The 18,682-nt window shown below is 36.6% G+C and overlaps 3 protein-coding genes and 1 pseudogene across 5 annotated transcripts; 3 read left to right on the top strand and 1 right to left on the bottom strand.

The window, feature by feature from the left end:
* Positions 1-2,835: 2,835 nt before the first annotated feature.
* On the top strand, positions 2,836-3,903 carry LOC148917444 (putative F-box protein At1g32420). The gene is made up of 2 exons (XM_089052443.1): positions 2,836-3,561; positions 3,847-3,903. Exons 1-2 carry the CDS (start codon positions 2,836-2,838, stop codon positions 3,901-3,903), a joined length of 783 nt encoding a protein of 260 aa, XP_088908569.1.
* Positions 3,904-5,015: 1,112 nt separating this feature from the next.
* On the top strand, positions 5,016-6,214 carry LOC148917443 (F-box/kelch-repeat protein At3g06240-like; annotated as a pseudogene).
* A 1,166-nt stretch (positions 6,215-7,380) lies between these two features.
* LOC103332795 (2-oxoglutarate (2OG) and Fe(II)-dependent oxygenase superfamily protein) lies at positions 7,381-8,869 on the bottom strand. Its single transcript, XM_089053626.1, has 2 exons — positions 8,026-8,869; positions 7,381-7,839 (listed from the first exon to the last, which is right to left on the bottom strand). The coding sequence occupies exons 1-2, from the start codon at positions 8,830-8,832 to the stop codon at positions 7,495-7,497; spliced, it is 1,152 nt and encodes a 383-aa protein (XP_088909752.1). The 5' UTR covers positions 8,833-8,869; the 3' UTR covers positions 7,381-7,494.
* A 1,687-nt stretch (positions 8,870-10,556) lies between these two features.
* LOC103332794 (uncharacterized) lies at positions 10,557-18,612 on the top strand. 3 transcript variants are annotated; one of them, XM_008235547.3, is made up of 25 exons: positions 10,557-10,902; positions 11,229-11,344; positions 11,699-11,783; positions 11,904-11,957; positions 12,127-12,218; positions 12,334-12,437; positions 12,564-12,639; positions 13,157-13,616; positions 13,813-14,148; positions 14,355-14,564; positions 14,695-14,793; positions 14,884-14,956; positions 15,156-15,283; positions 15,394-15,688; positions 15,827-16,065; positions 16,144-16,268; positions 16,471-16,588; positions 16,762-16,817; positions 16,941-17,028; positions 17,116-17,305; positions 17,385-17,468; positions 17,538-17,641; positions 17,767-17,829; positions 17,985-18,109; positions 18,295-18,612. In XM_008235547.3, the coding sequence occupies exons 1-24, from the start codon at positions 10,849-10,851 to the stop codon at positions 18,090-18,092; spliced, it is 3,357 nt and encodes a 1,118-aa protein (XP_008233769.2). In that variant the 5' UTR covers positions 10,557-10,848; the 3' UTR covers positions 18,093-18,109; positions 18,295-18,612. The 3 variants fall into 3 exon arrangements, with proteins under 3 accessions (XP_008233769.2, XP_088909278.1, XP_088909279.1); XM_089053152.1 differs by having other exon boundaries at positions 17,110-17,305; XM_089053153.1 differs by lacking the exons at positions 10,557-10,902; positions 11,229-11,344 and having other exon boundaries at positions 12,110-12,218; positions 17,110-17,305.
* Positions 18,613-18,682: the final 70 nt, after the last annotated feature.

The following is an 18,682-nucleotide window of genomic DNA, read 5'->3' as shown; positions in this document are numbered from 1 at the left end:
ATGATATGGAATTAAGCACTCAACTCAAAGGCAGGCAGTCGTTTTTGTTTGTAGATTTTGATGGGGAAGCTTCAACAGTCATACACAGTTCTTAAAAAGTTCAAATTTTTATGAAGTCAAAAAGGCTAATAATATATAGTTTGGTCAACACTGTTGCAGGATGGATAGTTTCAATCAGATGGCCATGGATATAGATTTATGAGCATCGTCCCTTTTCATCCTTCACCTTTCACTAATTCATGTCCACAACACTATGATTTTGTGTTGAAAGAGTGTTTGAAATTCTTCTAGGAGTGATGAACTTTGGCCATAATGTGCTTTGCCTTTTTGGATTGAGCCTGTGCTGGCTATTATTAAATCCATTCATGCATGGAACTCCTGTTTAAGGATTGTTTGTTTAGGAAAATAGTCAATATTGGTTTGGTAATAATTGTAATATATAACTCTCAACCTATTATGCCATGGATAAGGAAGTAGAGGGTATAGGAAATAATAATTACTCTCAACCTAACTCATAAATTATAACATTTGCTAATGAACAAACTAAATTCACTTAGACATTAAAAAAATTTTGTCTGAAGTCTAAAACTGTAAAATTCTTTATGATTAGTTTGCCCAAAGTCATCTAATCATGCATTAGTTTTTAAAAAGGTCACCTAATCATACCCTTTTATTTATGTCCATGTAAATTAAAGTTATTTCTCTTTTTTAATAGAAGCGATAGTTTAAACTACAAAGGGATATAAAGTTTCTCACACACACACTACTAAGGTACTATGGGGATTCGAACCCTCGACAATTGGTCTGCAAATCAAGGCATTTTCCACTAACTAGACCATGTTGGTAAATTGAAGTTATTTCTTATGATATGAAAATAGGGTTCTAAAATTCAGTCTTGAATGGTCTAGGCATAGCATGGATGTGAGCTTTCTTTGTCCCCAACAACAACAAAGCTTCAACTGGTCAAGCGTATAGTTGATGCATCATTGAAGGCTCTTGATCATAATGATTTGTTTTACAGCAACAAATCCTAATAATTATGAATAACTTTATGTTTGAGAAAAGTAAAGGCTAAGGAACACTTTTTTTTTATTACTTTTTTTTTTTTATGTTTTCGCGTAGTGAGTATACCAACATTCTCTGGTTTGTGCTGTGTACTTCATCTGCGTGGTAGTTTGATGGGTGGAGAGTTTGCTTACTTTCCAAGTCAAGCCAACTGCTTCAGCAAAACCACTTCAACGCAGACATTTTACAGCTCATGTTAATCCATGAAAATGAAAAATAAAAACCAAATACGTCATTTAAAAGAAAGAAGAAATAGAATAAGTTCTGTCCTTGCATGGAAATAAAAAATGGTATGACGGCGATGGTTTTCTAACACCTGAAATATGAGGGAGACAACGGAAACATCAGATTAAGAGTGAGAAGGTTTATGGGGGCGAAATAATTATAGCCTCTAAAATAGTTTAGATGAAGCCTAAATACAATGTATATATAATTGAAAAAAATAAATTTTAAGGTTTTATTCTATTGATTTAAGAAAATACTATTGGCTTGTGGAGGGAATTTAAACATACTTTGTATATTAAGAGGCAAAATATACATATATGGGCTTAACCAAATTGGTTAGAACGGATATGCTCTCAACTTTACAACCGAGTTCAAATTCTCATTCCTGTAATTTAGATTAGATTAAAAGTTTAAGGCAAAATATGCAATTTATATATTTGAAGAGAGAACGAGGGAAGATTTGGATTATTAATCGATTTTAGGTATGGAAAAAAATTGGTCAACTTGACTTCAAAATTTGTTAGAGGTTGACTACATTTTAATGAGGGAGAAAATACAATAACATTTGGGTAGGGTTTAAATATGATTTGTTATGACAGGTTATTAGTTATTTTTCTTATTTTACTTTGTAGTTTCTACATTTCCGGTGAAAGAGAAAAAAGAAATTTCCGCTGCCGGGCTTCGAACCCGGATAAACCTTATCTTTGGGAGATGTGCTACAGCGGATTCTTGTGATTGCAAGAGGAAAACAAACAATATATAACAAAGATAGGTAGTTTTTGTTGCAAAGTCTGGATCCTTCATCCCTACGGGCCTTCATCTTGGACTTAAACCCATCAGTATATTAATAAGCCCAATATTTTATTCAAGGATTTATTATTACATGGATATTCATAAATTCCACGTGGCAGAATCGGAGAAAAAGTTGAATGGACTGACTGGGATAGGTTTAACTCGTCAGTTGTTGTGAGGCATTACAAGACACTGTTAACATTTGAACTAGTAGATGAGCTTTGGACTTACGGAAGATTTAAGATATGTCCAAGGCATCGTAATGCGTTCTTTTCTGCATATTTATTTAGTCATACGAATGTCTATTTTGCAAATACATGGAAAAAAAGATGCATTAGATTGAGGCCAAGATAATATCAGGAACTTCGTGTGTTTTTCATGAAGATCAGCTTTCTTTGTGAACGAGCAAAAGGCCAAGACATTATCAAGGATCCCTTGTTTCTGTAGCTTCTGAAACGAGCAAGATTTTACAAATTGAGGGACCATAAAACCTAGTGTAATTAGGATAATTAGAAATATGCATTAATTTAATTCAATTTCCTAATTTAATTCGATTTCCAACATGCATTAGGGCTTAGGACGTTGAAGATATCTATTTGTATATAAATAAAGGGGGGGGGGGGTCAATAAGCAATTGAAATCTTCAAAATCCATGTATTACTCTTGATCAAGTGAACAATTTCCTGCGGATCCAGTCCCTACAATCAAACTCCAATATCTAACAAGAAGTTGGAGAAGAAGCCAGAGTTATGGATGCCTTACCCACAGAAATTCATCAAGTACCTCGACTTTTTCCTTTTTTCTCGCTCTTCCTTTGATGAACAAAGGATACACCCATTGAAATACGACGATGACAACAACTTATTGACAAAGAGCAAACATGAAATTGCTTTCGAATTCAAGTCCATACGGGATTATGAGCACAAATATATTTTCTGCAACTTGTTTGGCTTTACTAGGTATGATGTGGAGAATGTAAGGTCATGTGCCTTGGTGAATCCTTTGAAGGGAGAAGTTCTAATGCTCCCAACAACGAGTGACCTCCAAGTTCCGCCCAATAGACTCTGCCACATTGATACTTATGGCATGGGATTTGATAATATGACCAACACCTATAAGATTGTTCGTGTCTCCCCCTATCTAAAGGAGGACCACCAGACCATAGCAGTGGTGGCTGAAGTTCTTGTATTGGGGACAAGCTCATGGCGGGAATTGCCCTCAGCTCCCCCTTGCTATCCATCCTGCACTATGCCAACATCTACATATGGAGCAGTGCATTGGCTGGTTAGTAGAGATGACAACAACCACGGGTCGTCGGTATATATAATTTCTTTTGACTTGAAGAATGAGGAGTTCTATTGGACTCCTTATCCCCTCGCCTTAAAGATAAAGCCGTATCTTTCGCTTTTTGTTCACTTGCTTAATTTCAGGGGATCTTTGGCCTTAGTGGATGTTTCTTCGTCAGATATAGAGATATGGGTATTGGCATTGAAAAATTATGATGATAAGAAGAAAAATGAGTGGGTGCTAAATTACAAAATATATATGCACAAACATCCTCTTCATCTTGGGACTCGTGAGTCTAGGGTTTTCAATTTTGGTGAGTGGGAGCACGGTATATTTTTCCATGAGGAGAACTATTTGTATAGGAGAAGTATAATCTTTGTGGATCTAACACATAGGTCCATAAAGAGAATACTATTTAAAGATGGACAGACTTGTAAGATGATCCATAGTTTTACTGACAATATGATTTCTCTGAAGCATTATGGAGATTTAGTTGAAAGAGAAGAAGGAAGGTACTTGAAGCTTATTCTATGAGAGAGAGACTAGAGGAAGTTTGTGATCTTATTATTTCTATAAAATTTTAAACTTTTGAACTCTTGTAATATTTATACAATTTTTAACACCATGGCCAATTAGTTACGGGTGTGTCAAGTAATGATAAAATTAGAATACAATGTTATTTCGTATAATCAAAATGAGAACAAACCATAATGCTGTTTTTTGTTTTCGTAGCAACATAACATGAGATGGGCTAGCTTAAATCCTACTCTAAGTTAATGGAGCTTACATATATTATATTGGTTGAAGGCCCTGTAAAACAAAAAGATAAAGTAAATTATTAGTATTTATTTTTTTTTATTTTTAAATAAAAAGGAGAAAGGAATAATAAGCCTTAAGTGGTGGATCATAAGAAGCTACAAAAATTTAACCTCCATCCTTTTTTGAAAAGGAAGTTCTGATCCTCGATTGGCAAACCTCAATGTGGTGAAGGGGTAATTGTAATCCACCCAATATTTTATTGGATTACAATTATTATTAGCAAGGCTCTAATCAAATATTAGCCATGAAAAATTACTGTTTCGGTGTTAATCACAATAATTAATTTTATATTTATTATATTTAAATCAATTGTCACCAAAATATTAAAATGTGAGAGATTAGTCACAAATAATAGTGATGAGTAAACAAAAGCATTGACCAACCATTCAATTGTCACCAATACCAAATTAGTTAGTGACAAAAGGGTGACTATTGCTATATAAAACAATTTTTAATATCGTATGTATTAATAAATAAATAAAGTTATAAGTAGAAACAAATATTTATTTCCAAATTATTATCCCAGTGTAATTAGGATATTTATAAATATGCATTAATTTGTTTCCTAACTTAATTGTATTTCCAACATGCATTAGGGTTAAGACATTGAATTAAAATCTTGGGATATGATATGTATATAAATAGGTGTGCTGGAGGAGCAATTGAAGACATATTACAAATATTTTGACAAGGATTTTGGAAAAGAAATTTTCAAAATTCGTACATTACTCTTGATCAAGTGAACAACTTTCTGCGGATCCAATCCCTACAATCAAACTTCAATATCTAACAAGAAGTCGAAGAATAAGCCAGAGTTGAACAGGAAGATGATGGATGTCTTACCCACGGAAATTCTTACCGACATACTTTCGAGGCTGCCTGTAAAATCGGTTTGTTGCACCAGATGTGTATCCAAGGCCTTGTTAAAGACGGTTGATGACGTCTCGTTTGCCACGATGCACATGCGGCGTCGTTTACTTGATGATGTTCATCAAGTACCTCGACTTGTTCTTTCTTGCTCTCGCTTTGATGGACAAAGAATGCAGGCATTGAAATACGATGGCAACAACTTATTGACAAAGAGAAAACATGCAATTATTTCCGAAATTGAGTTCCGAGAGTGTTCTTATAAACAGGATTTTGTTTTCTGCAACTTATTTGGCTTTACTAGTCGTAATACGATAAATGGAAGAGCATGCTTCTTGGTGAATCCTTTCAAGGGAGAATTTCTAATGCTCCCAACAATTAGTGACCTCCAAGTTCCGGCCAATAGTTTTTGCAACGGTGATACTTACGGCATGGGATTTGATACTATGACTAACACCTACAAGATTGTTCGTGTCTCCCGCTATTCAAAGGAGGACTACCAGACCTACGTGGTGGCTGCTGAAGTTCTTGTATTGGGGACAAGCTCATGGCGGGAATTACCCTTAGCTCCCCCTTGCTATCCATCCTGCAATGTGGCATCATCTACACATGGAGCCGTGCATTGGCTGGTTAGTGAAGATGACAACAACCTCGGGTCGTCGGATATACTTTCTTTTGACTTCAAGAACTAGGACTTCTATTGGACTTCTCATCCCCTCGCCTTAAAGAAAGAGCCGGATTTTTTGCTTAATTTCAGGGGAACTTTGGCCTTAGTGGATGTTTCTTCGTCATATATAGAGATATGGGTATTGATATTGAAAAATTATGATGATAAGAAGAACATGAGTGGGTGTTAAATTACAAAATAGATATGCAACAACATCATCTTCGTCTTCGGAGTCATACTACGCATGAGCTTTTGAAGTTTGGTGAGTGGGAGCACGGCATATTTTTCCACGAGAAGTACAGTTGGAGAAGTATATTTTTTGTGGACCTAACACGTATGTCCGTGAAGCTATTCAAAAATAAACATAAGTGTATGACGGTTTCTAGTTGTACCGACAGCATGATTTCTCTAAAGAATTATGGAGATTTGGTAGAAGTAGAAGAACAAAGGTACTCAAAATTTATTCTTGAGCATGAAACACAAAGCGTTTAGTTTTCCACAAGTCGCAAGAGGAAGTTTGTATTATTTATGTTTTCTTAATATATGGGGAAAATTTTTCAACTTTTCAACTTGTAAACTCTTGTAATATTCATTCAAATTTTTAACGTCACAGGACCAATTAGTTGCAGACAACGGATATAACTGTGTGAGCAAAATAAAATAGTTGCAACAAAATAATTAACATAGCTGAGCATTGAGAAATCGAAGAGCAGAAATCTTTGTTTTGAAGCATCTCAGTAAGTTATTTCCGCTGTTATGCCTTCTAGTTTTCGCGTTTGGTAGGAATGTAGCTGTGAAAGAGAAAAAAGAAATTTCCGCTGCCGGGCTTCGAACCCGGATAAACCTTATCTTTGGGAGATGTGCTACAGCGGATTCTTGTGATTGCAAGAGGAAAAGAAACCATATATAACAAACAGGACAGCACGTAGTTTTTGTTGCAAAGTCTGTAACCTTTATCCATACGGGCCTTCAGGTTGGGCTTAAACCCATTAGTATTCTAAGCCCAATGTTTCATCCAATGACTTGACCCTCTCAATTCACATGAGATGAATGTTATTACATGGATTTTCATAACTTCCACGTGGCAGAACCAGATAAAATACAATAACATTTGGTAGGGTTTTAAAAACAATTTGTTAATGTACAAAATTCATGAAAGTATTTTAGCTATTTTTCATTTGAAAGTATTTTATGTAAAAATTGACCATTTTGCCCTCATATTTAACGGAATTTGGATGATGTTGCAGATTTTGGTTCATATCCTTAATTTTCTGATTAAAAACTCGTAGAATACATGGTGGACTCCATATTAATATACTCTCAACCTTTCGTTTCTACTTTTGTAATTACTATTTTTTCTCACCCATAAAGGGTGGATGTTTTATGATAGATGAGTAATGTATTGAAAAGCATGAAACGTGCAGATTTACAAACCTACCGTGGCTCCCCAAACCTACCGTCTCTGTTCTGAAGTACGATGTTGAAGATGGAAAAATTAAGTTATTGCCATATTATATTAGAATTTCCATAGCTGGTAATTGCCAAGGTTGTTGTAATTGGCTGATGCCATATTTTGGTGTAAATGCAGACGGCCTGGGGTGTTTCTGTGGTCGTGTAATCTCCACCATAATCCATCACTATTTTAAAAGATATACCAATTAAACAAATCATTTAAGCTTCAATTCAACGGATTACCAATGAACAACCAAAATAAATTAAACAAACGAACAAACAAAACAGTAATGCTGCATTTCTTCTAGTTATCAAAGTTCTTAATTAAAACGGTACCTATCCAAGGGGTCTTTGAGAAAGAGCCGCTCGTGGTACACTCTCCAAGCATAGTCTTCCAAAGAAAATGACTTAAACAACCGTCCTTCCTTCTCACCGTCACTCTTCCCATTCAAGTTTTGATCTCCACCATCATCATCATCTCTGTCATTTCTATCCTCATCATCACCATTATCAACGGCTGATATTGGAACAAGAGGACCCACTCTACTGGTACCGTCTATAGGAAGAGTCACCAACAGGGACATTGATATGCACCGACACTCACCCTCTCCCAAACATGCCACTGCCCTTCCTCTCACCTTTTTAAATTTCCCATTGCTCCACACCTACATAACACAAATATCATCAAGTGATTTCTCATATAACACCTTTTTTAAAATGCGCAACACAATTCTTTTCACTTTCATCAACTGATTTCTCATATAAATTTTGTGACGTGACAATATTTTATTTATTTAAATTTACGTAACATTATTGATTTAATAATTAATATTGGAATTTAGAGAACTCACTTGAGCAATGTCACCAATGGTAACCAAAATTGACTCAACCGGCGGTAACACAGAGACCCAACCCGAATCCGCCAGCAGAGAGTACTTCTGACCACTTCGGATTTGGTACTGTAACCCGACTACATGCGGATAAAACCGACCCACCATCGGTGACTTTTTACCCTCCGAGATCCACATCATGGACGAAAACCGGGTCGGGTCGTCCTTCCCCAGAGGATTCTCAAACCCTGCTGACCTACACAACAGCTCAACGATCTCCATCCCCACTTTCTCTAAAGCACGAGTGAACTCACGCAGAGAAGTTAAACACAACTCAGTGGACTCGGTAGAACACGACGAGTCCAGACAGAATGACTCGCCGAGTGAGTCTCCGTCCTCGTCCTCGTCATCGTCGTCCCCTTCAAACCCCAGAGGCCAGCACTTGGTGAAAAATGACTCCTTTCGGTGCCTAGGAAGGTCGAAAAGAGATAGCGCTTCCGACTCGGCCGAGTTGGCGAGTTGGGACAGGACGGAGTGGTTGGTGAGTTGGAAGAAGCCGAGCTGGGACGAGGAGGAGAAGAGGGTACTCGGGTTGGCTTGGACGTCGGATAAGGAGACGGAAGGTGGACACGTGGAGGGCGGTGAGCTGCGCTTTGGAAGGGAGAGAGTGGGGGGAAGGCGGTGGAGGAGCCTCGAGAGGGCATCCGCCGTGGCACCTGATGACGTGGACAGGAGGTTGTTGGGCTGCGTCGACGGAGTTGGCGGTGGTGCTGAGGTGGCTCCGCCGTGCATGTTCGGTAGCTGTTGCTTGTATGCTGAGGAGGACATGAGTGAGAGATATGAAGTGAAGGTTAATTATGACCTGTAGCGGAGATTATATATAGATGAAGGAAAATCATTATGCATAGCACGTGTGTTGGGTAGACACTTGTGGTAGGACACTAGATTAGATGGATAAAAAGCATAGGTCATTGTTAATTATTTTTTTGTCTTTTTTAAAAAAAATTAGTGAAAATTTTTTTATGTGTAAAACCTAAAAAACCTAACATTTAAAATCATTATGCCTCAATATTATCAATTTGTTAATTTTGATTTCAAAACATGATAATAATTTATTTAATCAACGATAATTTAATGACATACATAACATAACATAACATGTTAAATTGTGTACAACAAACATGAAGAAAAATGTTTCTCATTAATTCTTTGTGTTTCCTTTATGAGTTTGAATCTACCTTGGATGAATCACATTGTCCGGCTTTTGGGACATTTAAGCTGCAGTTAGTAATTCATCCAATTATAAAATTCCGGAACACCATGAGTGTGCTGCATCTGAGTACTACATTGAGAACTGAATATTATATATATATTCTTGTTATTATATATTTGGTAAAACCCAAAAATTCGTAACTTTTGCAGGTGTAATGGCAATCTGCTGCCTTGTTGTGAGGGAAGTTGTGTCTCCCTCTGCTGGTGGCAGGTCGCATGGGGTGCCATTTAGGTTTTGTTTATCCATAAAATAAAATAAAAGTAGGAGATATACTTCTAAATTATGTGTAGTTTTCATTAAGTAATCAGCATGTTTTTAAAAAAGGTAGTTATACTTTGAGACATGCTCATGTAATCAACTCAAAAACCAAGAATTAACTCTCTATTTTAAAAAGTTGTTGCTATGTGTTTTTATCTTTCTTCGGACTATACAGGAAAGAAAGTGAGAAACAGATGGTTTTGCTTCTTGGATGTAGCTAGCCCCAGTTTCAATTCAAGCATTGGAAGACTGGTTTATGCTTATAGACTTTCATGTAATGAGAATAACACTTTTTGATATGTTACGTTAATAACGCAACGACATATGAAAAAACTTTTTCACATACTATTACATTATTAACTGGAATAGTCTGCTAATCTCAGATCCCTTAGCAATCACATTATTGGGCACTTTAATTTAAAGTTTGGCCCCCATTATATTCATCAAGTTTTGGTCTATGTCTCTTTCAGTTTTCCTCGTACAATTAATCTTTTCCCGACATTTTGAATTCGAAGCCATACAATCAATCAACAAATGACGTGGATACAATATCCTCTTATTGAATTATTGATTATATTGTACTATAATAAAAAAGACTAAGCATGTTGATCTAAATGCGTTCATACCAAGTAGGAATTGTACAAAAAATCTGTCATACTTGCATTTGCATAATCCTAAGTTTTAAAATAGATGAAATTTATCATATTATTCGGTGAACAAAACTTAAGTATGAGCATGACTTACTAATAAATTATTAGGGTGCGCGTTTGATATTATGTTCAAAAAATAAAATCAAAAATCATGATTTAAAAAAAAACTTTAAGAAATACAATGCGAAATATTATTTCCCATGCTACATGATATAATTTGATTAGCTGATATTACAAATTTAATGGTTATGATTAGACTATTTATCGTACCAAAAAATACTCATAATTAGCTGATATAATTTGTAAATTAGGATAATACAAAAGATACGGAAAAAATATAAGAGAGAAGGTAGTTATGTCATTATCCCGTCATTGTTAGGACGGACGCTAAAAGGTAGACAGAGTCATGCAAACGCCTTCATCTGAACTCAATCAAGCAAGAATCTTAAAGCATCCGACGGTCAGCGAATCCTCCTCCACCGTCCTATAAACATCCTCTACGTGGCGATGATTGGCGCGCCATCATCGCCGGTCCGTACCACACCTGAAACCAAGAAAACGAGCCCAAATCTTTTATTTTTTATTTTTATTTTTTCGTTAAGCAAAAGCAGAGGAAGAAATACGAACAGCTGAGGCTCCACCAAACCTCGTCGTTGAATCACTATGTTCGCTAAGCTCTTCAACAAGTCATCGCCACAAGCAGCTTCACATCCTCGGGTACTCTCTCCATTGCTTTCTCATTGCTAATTTGTTTTTGAATTTTTTTTTTCTTAATCGCATTTCATTTTGTTAAAAATTGATTGAATTTATGAATGTTTGAATTTATCTTCGATTGTTTTGTTGTGAAAATCATTGACGCGCTACAATGGACGCTGATCGAATTTGAATACTAACTGAATTTTAAGTTTTCATCACTGAAAAAGGAAAAAATTTGAAGGAGAAACAGAGAGCTCACTGTTGATCAAATTGATTGTGTATAAGTGTATTGAAATTGTTGAGCTGAAACATTTTCTGATATTCTTTATTGGCATAATATGCTTCAGACAAGGGTCAGACAAGCGGATTTGGATCCGCGCGTCACGGTTCACTATGGGATACCATCCACTGCATCCATTCTCGCACTTGATCGCACACAAAGCCTGTTGGCAATTGGAACACTGTGAGTTTTCACAACTATCATGTTATAGATAATGTGTATTTTCTATGTTATAGATGTTCTATGTGTATTATACTTGTCACAAGATTCTCATTACTTCAGTTGTTGATGTATATTTTCTTCACTTTATACCTATTCTCCTGAGGCCTCCAAATTTTCCTGCTCAAATTCAAAAGCCAAATTTTGTGGTGCATAAGTGTCATTTCTTCAAAATAGTAGAAGATCCTTAGGCGGATTTCCCAATTTAACAGAAGCTCTCAGTATGTGCATTGTCACGCAAAGTTAACAAGTGGGCATTATATGCAAAAGGTAGGAGTTTCTTAACTTGAAGTTGACTTTACTCTGCCCTGAATGCAGGGATGGAAGGATAAAAGTGATAGGTGGTGATAACATCCAAGAGCTTCTTACATCACCGAAGCCGTTGCCTTTTAAAAATTTAGAGGTTAGTAAGTTCAGAATGTTTCCGGAATCTCATAAGTCGACTTGATCTGTGTATAGTTTAAAAGAAATTTTCCTTGTTTTTTGTTCCTCTAACAAGTTGGTAGATTGTGTATTTTTTCAGTTCTTACAAAATCAAGGTTTTCTAGCCAGTGTCTCAAGTGAAAATGAAATTCAGGTATTCTTTTTTCTTAAGCCATCCAAACTTGAAATTAAAAACTACATCTGCTACTAGGCACCATCCAATTGATAGAGTTTTCCATCTTGATCCTTATCTTTAATGTTGTGTTTACTGTATTTATATACTAACAATGTAGATTGGTTTAATAGGTTATTGATGTTGGCAGGTTTGGGATTTGGAACAGAGGCGCATAGCTTCTTCTTTAAAGTGGGAATGCAATATAACTGCTTTCTCTGTTATTTATGGCACCAATTACATGTACAGCACTTGTAAAATTTATTTATGTACTGCATCTTTGGTTGACATTCGTTGGTTGCAATTGCAAGTTAAAACGTGACAACAGAATATAACATTATACTATCATTACTGCCAGGTACATTGGAAGCGAATATGCAATCGTCTCCATTCTGAAGTATGATGTTGAAGATGGGAAAATTAAGTTATTGCCATATTATATTACTGCGAATTTCATAGCTGGTAATTGCCAAGGTTCTTGTAATTGGCTGATGCCATATTTTGTTGTAATGCAGACGCCCTGGGGTGTTTCTGTGGTCATATAATCTCCACTATATTCTAATGCTCAATTATTTTCTGATTTTGCAGAAGCAGCTGGAATGTCATTGCCTGATCATCTTTCTGTTGTTGGAGTTCTCCATCAACCCAATTCTTTGGGAAACAGGCAAGATAAATCGTGTGAAAATGCTATGCCTAGATCCTGGTTTTTCATTTCAAAGCATGCATTTGGTTGTCATACGTTTTTCTACTAGTGGCAAAACTTGGTTGATTTTTAAGATTATAATTCTCTGGATCTAAAGCGTATTGACATGATGGGCTGGATAGCCAGATTAGGCGTATAGTTGTTAATTTAGTGATTTATGAGTAGTCATGGACTCTCTTTGACCTTCATCAGATTTTGGGCACGATTGACTATTGGCTAAGTAATTCAAGTAGCAAGAGATGTTCAAACTAGTTCCTAAGTTGAACATATATGTTGGCACACACAAACATATATATATATATATATATATATGCACATGCATATACAAGCTATGACCATATATGAATATGCACCTGCATACATGTTACCATTCACATTAATTAAAGATGGATTCATAAATAAAACAAGATATGTCATTTCACATTCTTTTTGTTATTTGTGCTACTTAATGCATTTTGAAGAATGAGTCCTTTTGCAGGCTGCTGGTTGCATATGAAAATGGGTTGATCATTCTCTGGGATGCTTCAGAAGATCAAGTTGTTCTTGTTAGAGGTTCCAAGGACCTAAAAGTGAAGGAAAAAACAGTCACTAGTTCTCCAAAAGACACAAGAAATGAGCTTTCTGATGCTACAGAAGAAAGCAAACAGGTGGAGAAAGAGATAAGCTCTCTTTGTTGGGTATCTGATAATGGGTCAATTCTTGCCGTTGGCTATGTAGATGGTGATATAATGTTTTGGGACTTATCAACTGCTGCCTCTACCAAGGATCAGAAATCTGAAGAATCAGATAACAATGTTGCAAAGCTTCAGTTATCATCAGGTGATAGAAGACTCCCCGTAATTGTTTTGCACTGGTCTGCAAATATGTTACATAAACATCATAGGGGCCAACTCTTTGTCTATGGTGGTGATGAAATTGGGTCTCAAGAAGTTCTGACGGTATGATTTGAATTCAAAAGAGCATTTCTACATTTTGTAGTCATGTATATGTTCTTAAGGCCTCAAAAAGGATAGTGCTTTAGTAGTTGAATCACATTAGTTAAAGACATACTAATTTCAACCCTTTGCAATACTAAACTATTAAGGCCTCGTTTGGTGGCTCGACTTGCATTAATTTGGCTTCTCTCATTCACAGGTTCTAAGCCTTGATTGGTCTTCAGGAATAGAAAGTCTGAAATGCATAAGCCGTACAGACCTTACACTTAATGGTTCATTCGCAGATATGGCTTTATTACCGACTGCTGCTGCAATGGAGAGTAGCGACACGTTGCTATTCATTTTGACAAATCAGGGACAACTGCAAGTCTATGACAAGACTTGCTTGTCTGCTTTAATGTCTGAAGAACAGGAAAAGACTGCTGTTCCAGCAGTGCAGTATCCTATGTTCATTCCCACTATTGAGCCATACATGACAGTGGCAAAGCTTGCTCTGGTGAATACAGATAAGGAATGCTCATCAGCTCTGTCTGAGGTACTGCACCTTTGTATCACAAGCTATATGTTGTATTTGACTACTGCCATCAACCATCTAGTGACCTAGGCTTTTAAGTTTAATGAGATTGTCTCAGATGGAAAACTTCAAGTGGTATATATGCTTGAGTTTCTGATTAAAATTCAACTCCTTTTTATTTTCCTGTTTGCTGCATTTATTAACTTTTTATGTCTTTGGTCATTAAGCAAATCTTAGTTGGAAAGATTAATGCGGAGGACACTTCAACGACTGGCGGTACAAAGTGGCCTTTGACTGGTGGTGTTCCCAGCCAGCTTAATGATGCTGAAAATTATCATGTTGAGAGAGTATATGTAGCAGGATACCAAGATGGATCAGTTCGAATATGGGATGCCACATATCCAGCTCTGTCACTTATCTGTGTTCTAGGATCTGAGGTGTGTATGCTGTCACAAACTTTGGTAGTCCTCATAGACATTTTTATGTTAATATTACTTGTTATCATTCAACGGTGTACTTGAGAATAAACTTAAGAAATTCAATTTATCTTGTTTAATGTGAATGAAGGTAAAAGGCATCAGATCTACGGTTGCAAGTGCAACAGTATCAGCATTGGATTTTTGTTCTGTTTCTTTAAGATTAGCTGTTGGTGATGAATGTGGTCGGGTAAGAGTTACTTGACCTCGTTGATGCCTTTCCCCTAGGTAATCATGATTTGGTACTTCATTTATTTTATTCTTGTTTGAATTTATGTAGGTTCGTCTGTATAAGATAATAGGGGGTTCAGACGGGACAAGATTGCACTTTGTGACAACAACTGAGAAGGAAGGTTGGGCTACATACATACTTATTAACTGCATACAGATGTCTCTAGATATTCCTTTTAAATGGCAGAAAGCTTTTATATGTACAGATTTTCTTGACATCAATTGCACACACAAAGCAGGATGCAAGGTGTTGGTGTACCTCACTGGTTTTAAATTTTATGTAGCAGTTTCATTTTTCTTATAAGAGCGTGTTGGTTTCAGTACATGATTTACAACAAGGGAAGGGGCCTCAGTGCATGGCCGTGTTTTCTATTTTTGATTCTCCTATATGCATCCTACAATTTGCAAATTTTGGAGGCAGACTTGCTGTGGGATTTGAATGTGGCCGGGTGAGAACCATCTTTTAAATTTTATTATTCTACAGTTGCGTTCTTAGATTCAGATGTTAATTGCAAATTAATAAACTTCAAGGATTCATTCTTTCGATTTCATAATACAGGTTGCCATGCTTGATATTAGTACATTGTCAGTTTTGTTTCTTACAGACAGTGTATCCAACTCAAGTTCCCCAGTGATCTGTCTGGCTATGAAATCATTTTCAGATACTAGTAGCTCATTACAGAGTCCAGAGGACTCTGAGTCCAGGAATTTGGGTGATCCAGGAAATGGATTGACATTCATTATGACCAGAAATGGACATATTGTTATTATTGACAGTTCCTCTGGCAATATGATTAGCTCTTGGCCAATGCATTCACAAAAGGAGTCTACTGCGGTTTCAATGCACATTATTGGTGAGCATTCTCAATTGAAACATAAGATTTTGCTTCTGTTTTTGTTCTGTTTGTTTAGTTCTTTTTTCTTCTTTGGGGAGGGGGTGCTATGCTAGAAGAAAATGTAGATTTGGCTTTCTGAGAACTGTATGTATGCAGAGGATGGCGATGTTTTATGCGATGTGTCGAGTGAAAAACATTCGTTGGAAGTATCTCCGAGGAATGAAGCAAAAAGTGATCATGCACAAACCAGTGCTGACTCTGGAAGTACACAGCTTGATGTTGAACCGGACACCTCCAGAGAAACTGCATATTTTGCACAGAGATTATTGAACGTATCTGTTTTACTTTGTTGTGAGAACACACTACAGTTGTGCTCATTGAAGTCTGTTCTTGAGGTGCCTTTATGCTATAATTTTGATTTTGAACATCTCCATATCTCTCTTTACTAATAAGTGAAATACCCTTACTTCTAGGGTGACGGTAACTCCACTCAAGAGGTCAATCTTGTAAAACCATGTTGTTGGACTACAGTCTTCAAGAAAGATGGGAAAGATGGTGGACTGATTGTATTCTATCAAACAGGAGTCTTTGAAATAAGGTGGAACACATCACACTTTTTTCTCTGATTTTTGCTGTGATATATATATATTCATTTTGATCACTGAATAAATATGCTATGTGGGGAAATTTTATGCATTTGGCACCAATTTGTTTGATCATTTTATTTGAACCAAATTGTATCATAAATGATTCAAGTAGTAATAGTTGTTCAATGGAAAATGAGGCCATCCTTTGAACAGGTCTTTGCCAAATCTTGAAGTGGTGGGAGAATTGTCATTAATGTCAATTCTAAGATGGAACTTCAAGACCGACATGGAGAAGACAATATGTTCCTCTGATCATGGGCAAATTATTCTGGTCAGTTTTCTTTCTTCATTTTGTATATGCATGTGTTATTTTGTCTCCCGAATCTTTAACAGATTCAGAAAGCAACCAGTCTCCTAGCAGTAGGCGCACTTGTATTATGCACCTTCAAGTTGTAGCTTTGTGTTGCACTCTCTAACCTTCAAAGTTCTTTTTTATCATTTTAGGTAAATGGGTGTGAATTAGCTTTTCTATCTCTTTTGTCCGATGAAAATGAATTCAGGTCTCTCCTTCCCTCCCTCTCTTTGTGTTGTGTGCATGCACGGTCACTAAACTTTAAATAATTTCATTGACAAGTCAAAACACATACAAATCAAACCTTCTAATGGATTTTTGGCTGGCTTAGGATTCCGGAGTCGTTGCCTTGTCTTCATGATAAAGTGATTGCAGCTGCAACAGATGTCATCGCCAGTTTATCTCTTAACCAGAAACAGGTTGCAGTGTGTTACTTCAAACTCCATTGTCATTCTTTGATTTATTTATTTATTTTGCTTGCTGAACCTGAACATGTTTAGCAACAGGTTAGCGCCCCTGGGATTTTAGGTGGTATCATTAAGGGCTTAAAAGCTGGTAAAATGGAGCAAAGCATGGACGCAGCTGCAAATCATGAGAACTTTTGTCAAACTTTAGAGAACTTATTTTCAAGTCCTCCATTCTTGAAACCTTCCACAGCTGTGAAGGATGACCAAAACATTCTGGAGCTTAATATAGGTTAACTATCTTTTGTTTCAATCATCCTTCCGTCTACCTCCCTTCTCATTTTGATTGTAATCTAAATGTTTTGGTGCAGATGATCTTGTAATTAATGAACCTGTTGCACCTGTTGCTATCTCATCTTCATCTTCATTCGAAAAGAACAAGAATGAAAAGAGAGGTAAATATATTTTGTTTTCTAGGTCGACGAGTTTTGAGTGCTCTTGATGTTCCCATGTTTACTTCACAGACAAGGGAACAGAGAAAGGGAGATTATTTGAAGGCGCAACTAGTGACACAAAACCAAAAATGAGGACAGCTGAAGAAATCAAGGCTAAATACAGAGATACTGGGGTAATTCACGAAATTTTCCATAAAAGAAAAAATTAATTAAATAGTGAATATCCCTTGTAAACGCTTAACCTGAAGAGACTCAGTATTTGTAATGGAGATTTGACTGACATGGCCGGTGGTTACAGGATGTCGCTGCAGCGGCCGCACATGCAAGAGATAAGCTTGCAGAACGTCAAGAGAAACTTGAGGTCTGGTTTTTTATTGTTTGATGTCTCAGATCATACGATGCATTCATATTCCATATCAATACATTCAGAATTTGTGCATTGTGTAGTTTATTTTCCAACACTAAAGCAGGTCATGATTCATCTGCTGATGAGCATGTCTTGTTTGCATGTATCAGAAGCTCAGCCAAAACTCAGAAGAACTGCGAAGCGGGGCAGAGGACTTCGCATCAATGGCAAAAGAACTCGCCAAGAGAATGGAAAATCGTAAATGGTGGCACATTTAGTGTGATTTAAAAGAAAGGTACCCCAAATGAGCGTGTCCTGTCCATAGGTGGCCTTTCTTGAAGTATCTACTGTGCATTTCATTTATGTTTTTGCTAACATTCTTTCTGCTTACCAAACTAGTTTCCTTAAATATTTGGGTTTGATTTGGTTTTGGTTTTCTTGAATGAAATACTCATACTCTTCTGGTCTTTGATTGATCAGATTCTTCCGACCAAAACGAGTAATGACTCAACAAGTGGGAGAAATTCATAGAGAACAATTGCATGGACCACGTGCGGCTGAATTGAACCATTTGGTTTCCAAGATTGATTTGGTCAGCATTTGGGTCAATCGTCCATGTTTTTCTCACTGAACAGAACTAAAGTAGCAGCTTCAATTATAATATTAGGACGGTTGGTTGACTGAAGCCACCATGTGAAAAATTGGGTCGGTGTCCCCGCCATAAAAACCTTTTCCCCAAAGTATATCAGGCACCCAATGTTCATATTGTTGTAAAGTCAATTTCTTTTCTGTTTTTCATCTCATGGGTCACAGTCCAATAAACAGTTTAAAAAACAAAACAAAAAACTTGTGCTTCAATAGTTAGGCC

The sequence above is a fragment of the Prunus mume genome, linkage group LG5, assembly GCF_029339155.1.
Source record: "Prunus mume cultivar Tortuosa linkage group LG5, ASM2933915v1, whole genome shotgun sequence".
In the NCBI taxonomy this organism is placed as follows: Eukaryota; Viridiplantae; Streptophyta; class Magnoliopsida; order Rosales; family Rosaceae; genus Prunus; species Prunus mume.
Note: the sequence above shows the minus strand (reverse complement) of the source record. Positions and strands in the feature narration are given on the sequence as shown.

Coding starts and splice junctions, on each gene's coding strand:
- LOC148917444 (XM_089052443.1), top strand. CDS start 2,836: ATGCCTTACCCACAGAAATTCATCAAGTACCTCGACTTTTTCCTTTTT. Junction 3,562..3,846: donor CGTCAGATATAGAGATATGG/GTATTGGCATTG, acceptor ATTTCTCTGAAG/CATTATGGAGATTTAGTTGA.
- LOC103332795 (XM_089053626.1), bottom strand. CDS start 8,832: ATGTCCTCCTCAGCATACAAGCAACAGCTACCGAACATGCACGGCGGA. Junction 7,840..8,025: donor CCATTGGTGACATTGCTCAA/GTGAGTTCTCTA, acceptor TGTGTTATGTAG/GTGTGGAGCAATGGGAAATT.
- LOC103332794 (XM_089053152.1), top strand. CDS start 10,849: ATGTTCGCTAAGCTCTTCAACAAGTCATCGCCACAAGCAGCTTCACAT. Junction 11,958..12,126: donor CAAGTGAAAATGAAATTCAG/GTATTCTTTTTT, acceptor TGATGTTGGCAG/GTTTGGGATTTGGAACAGAG. Junction 12,219..12,333: donor ATTTATGGCACCAATTACAT/GTACAGCACTTG, acceptor CATTACTGCCAG/GTACATTGGAAGCGAATATG.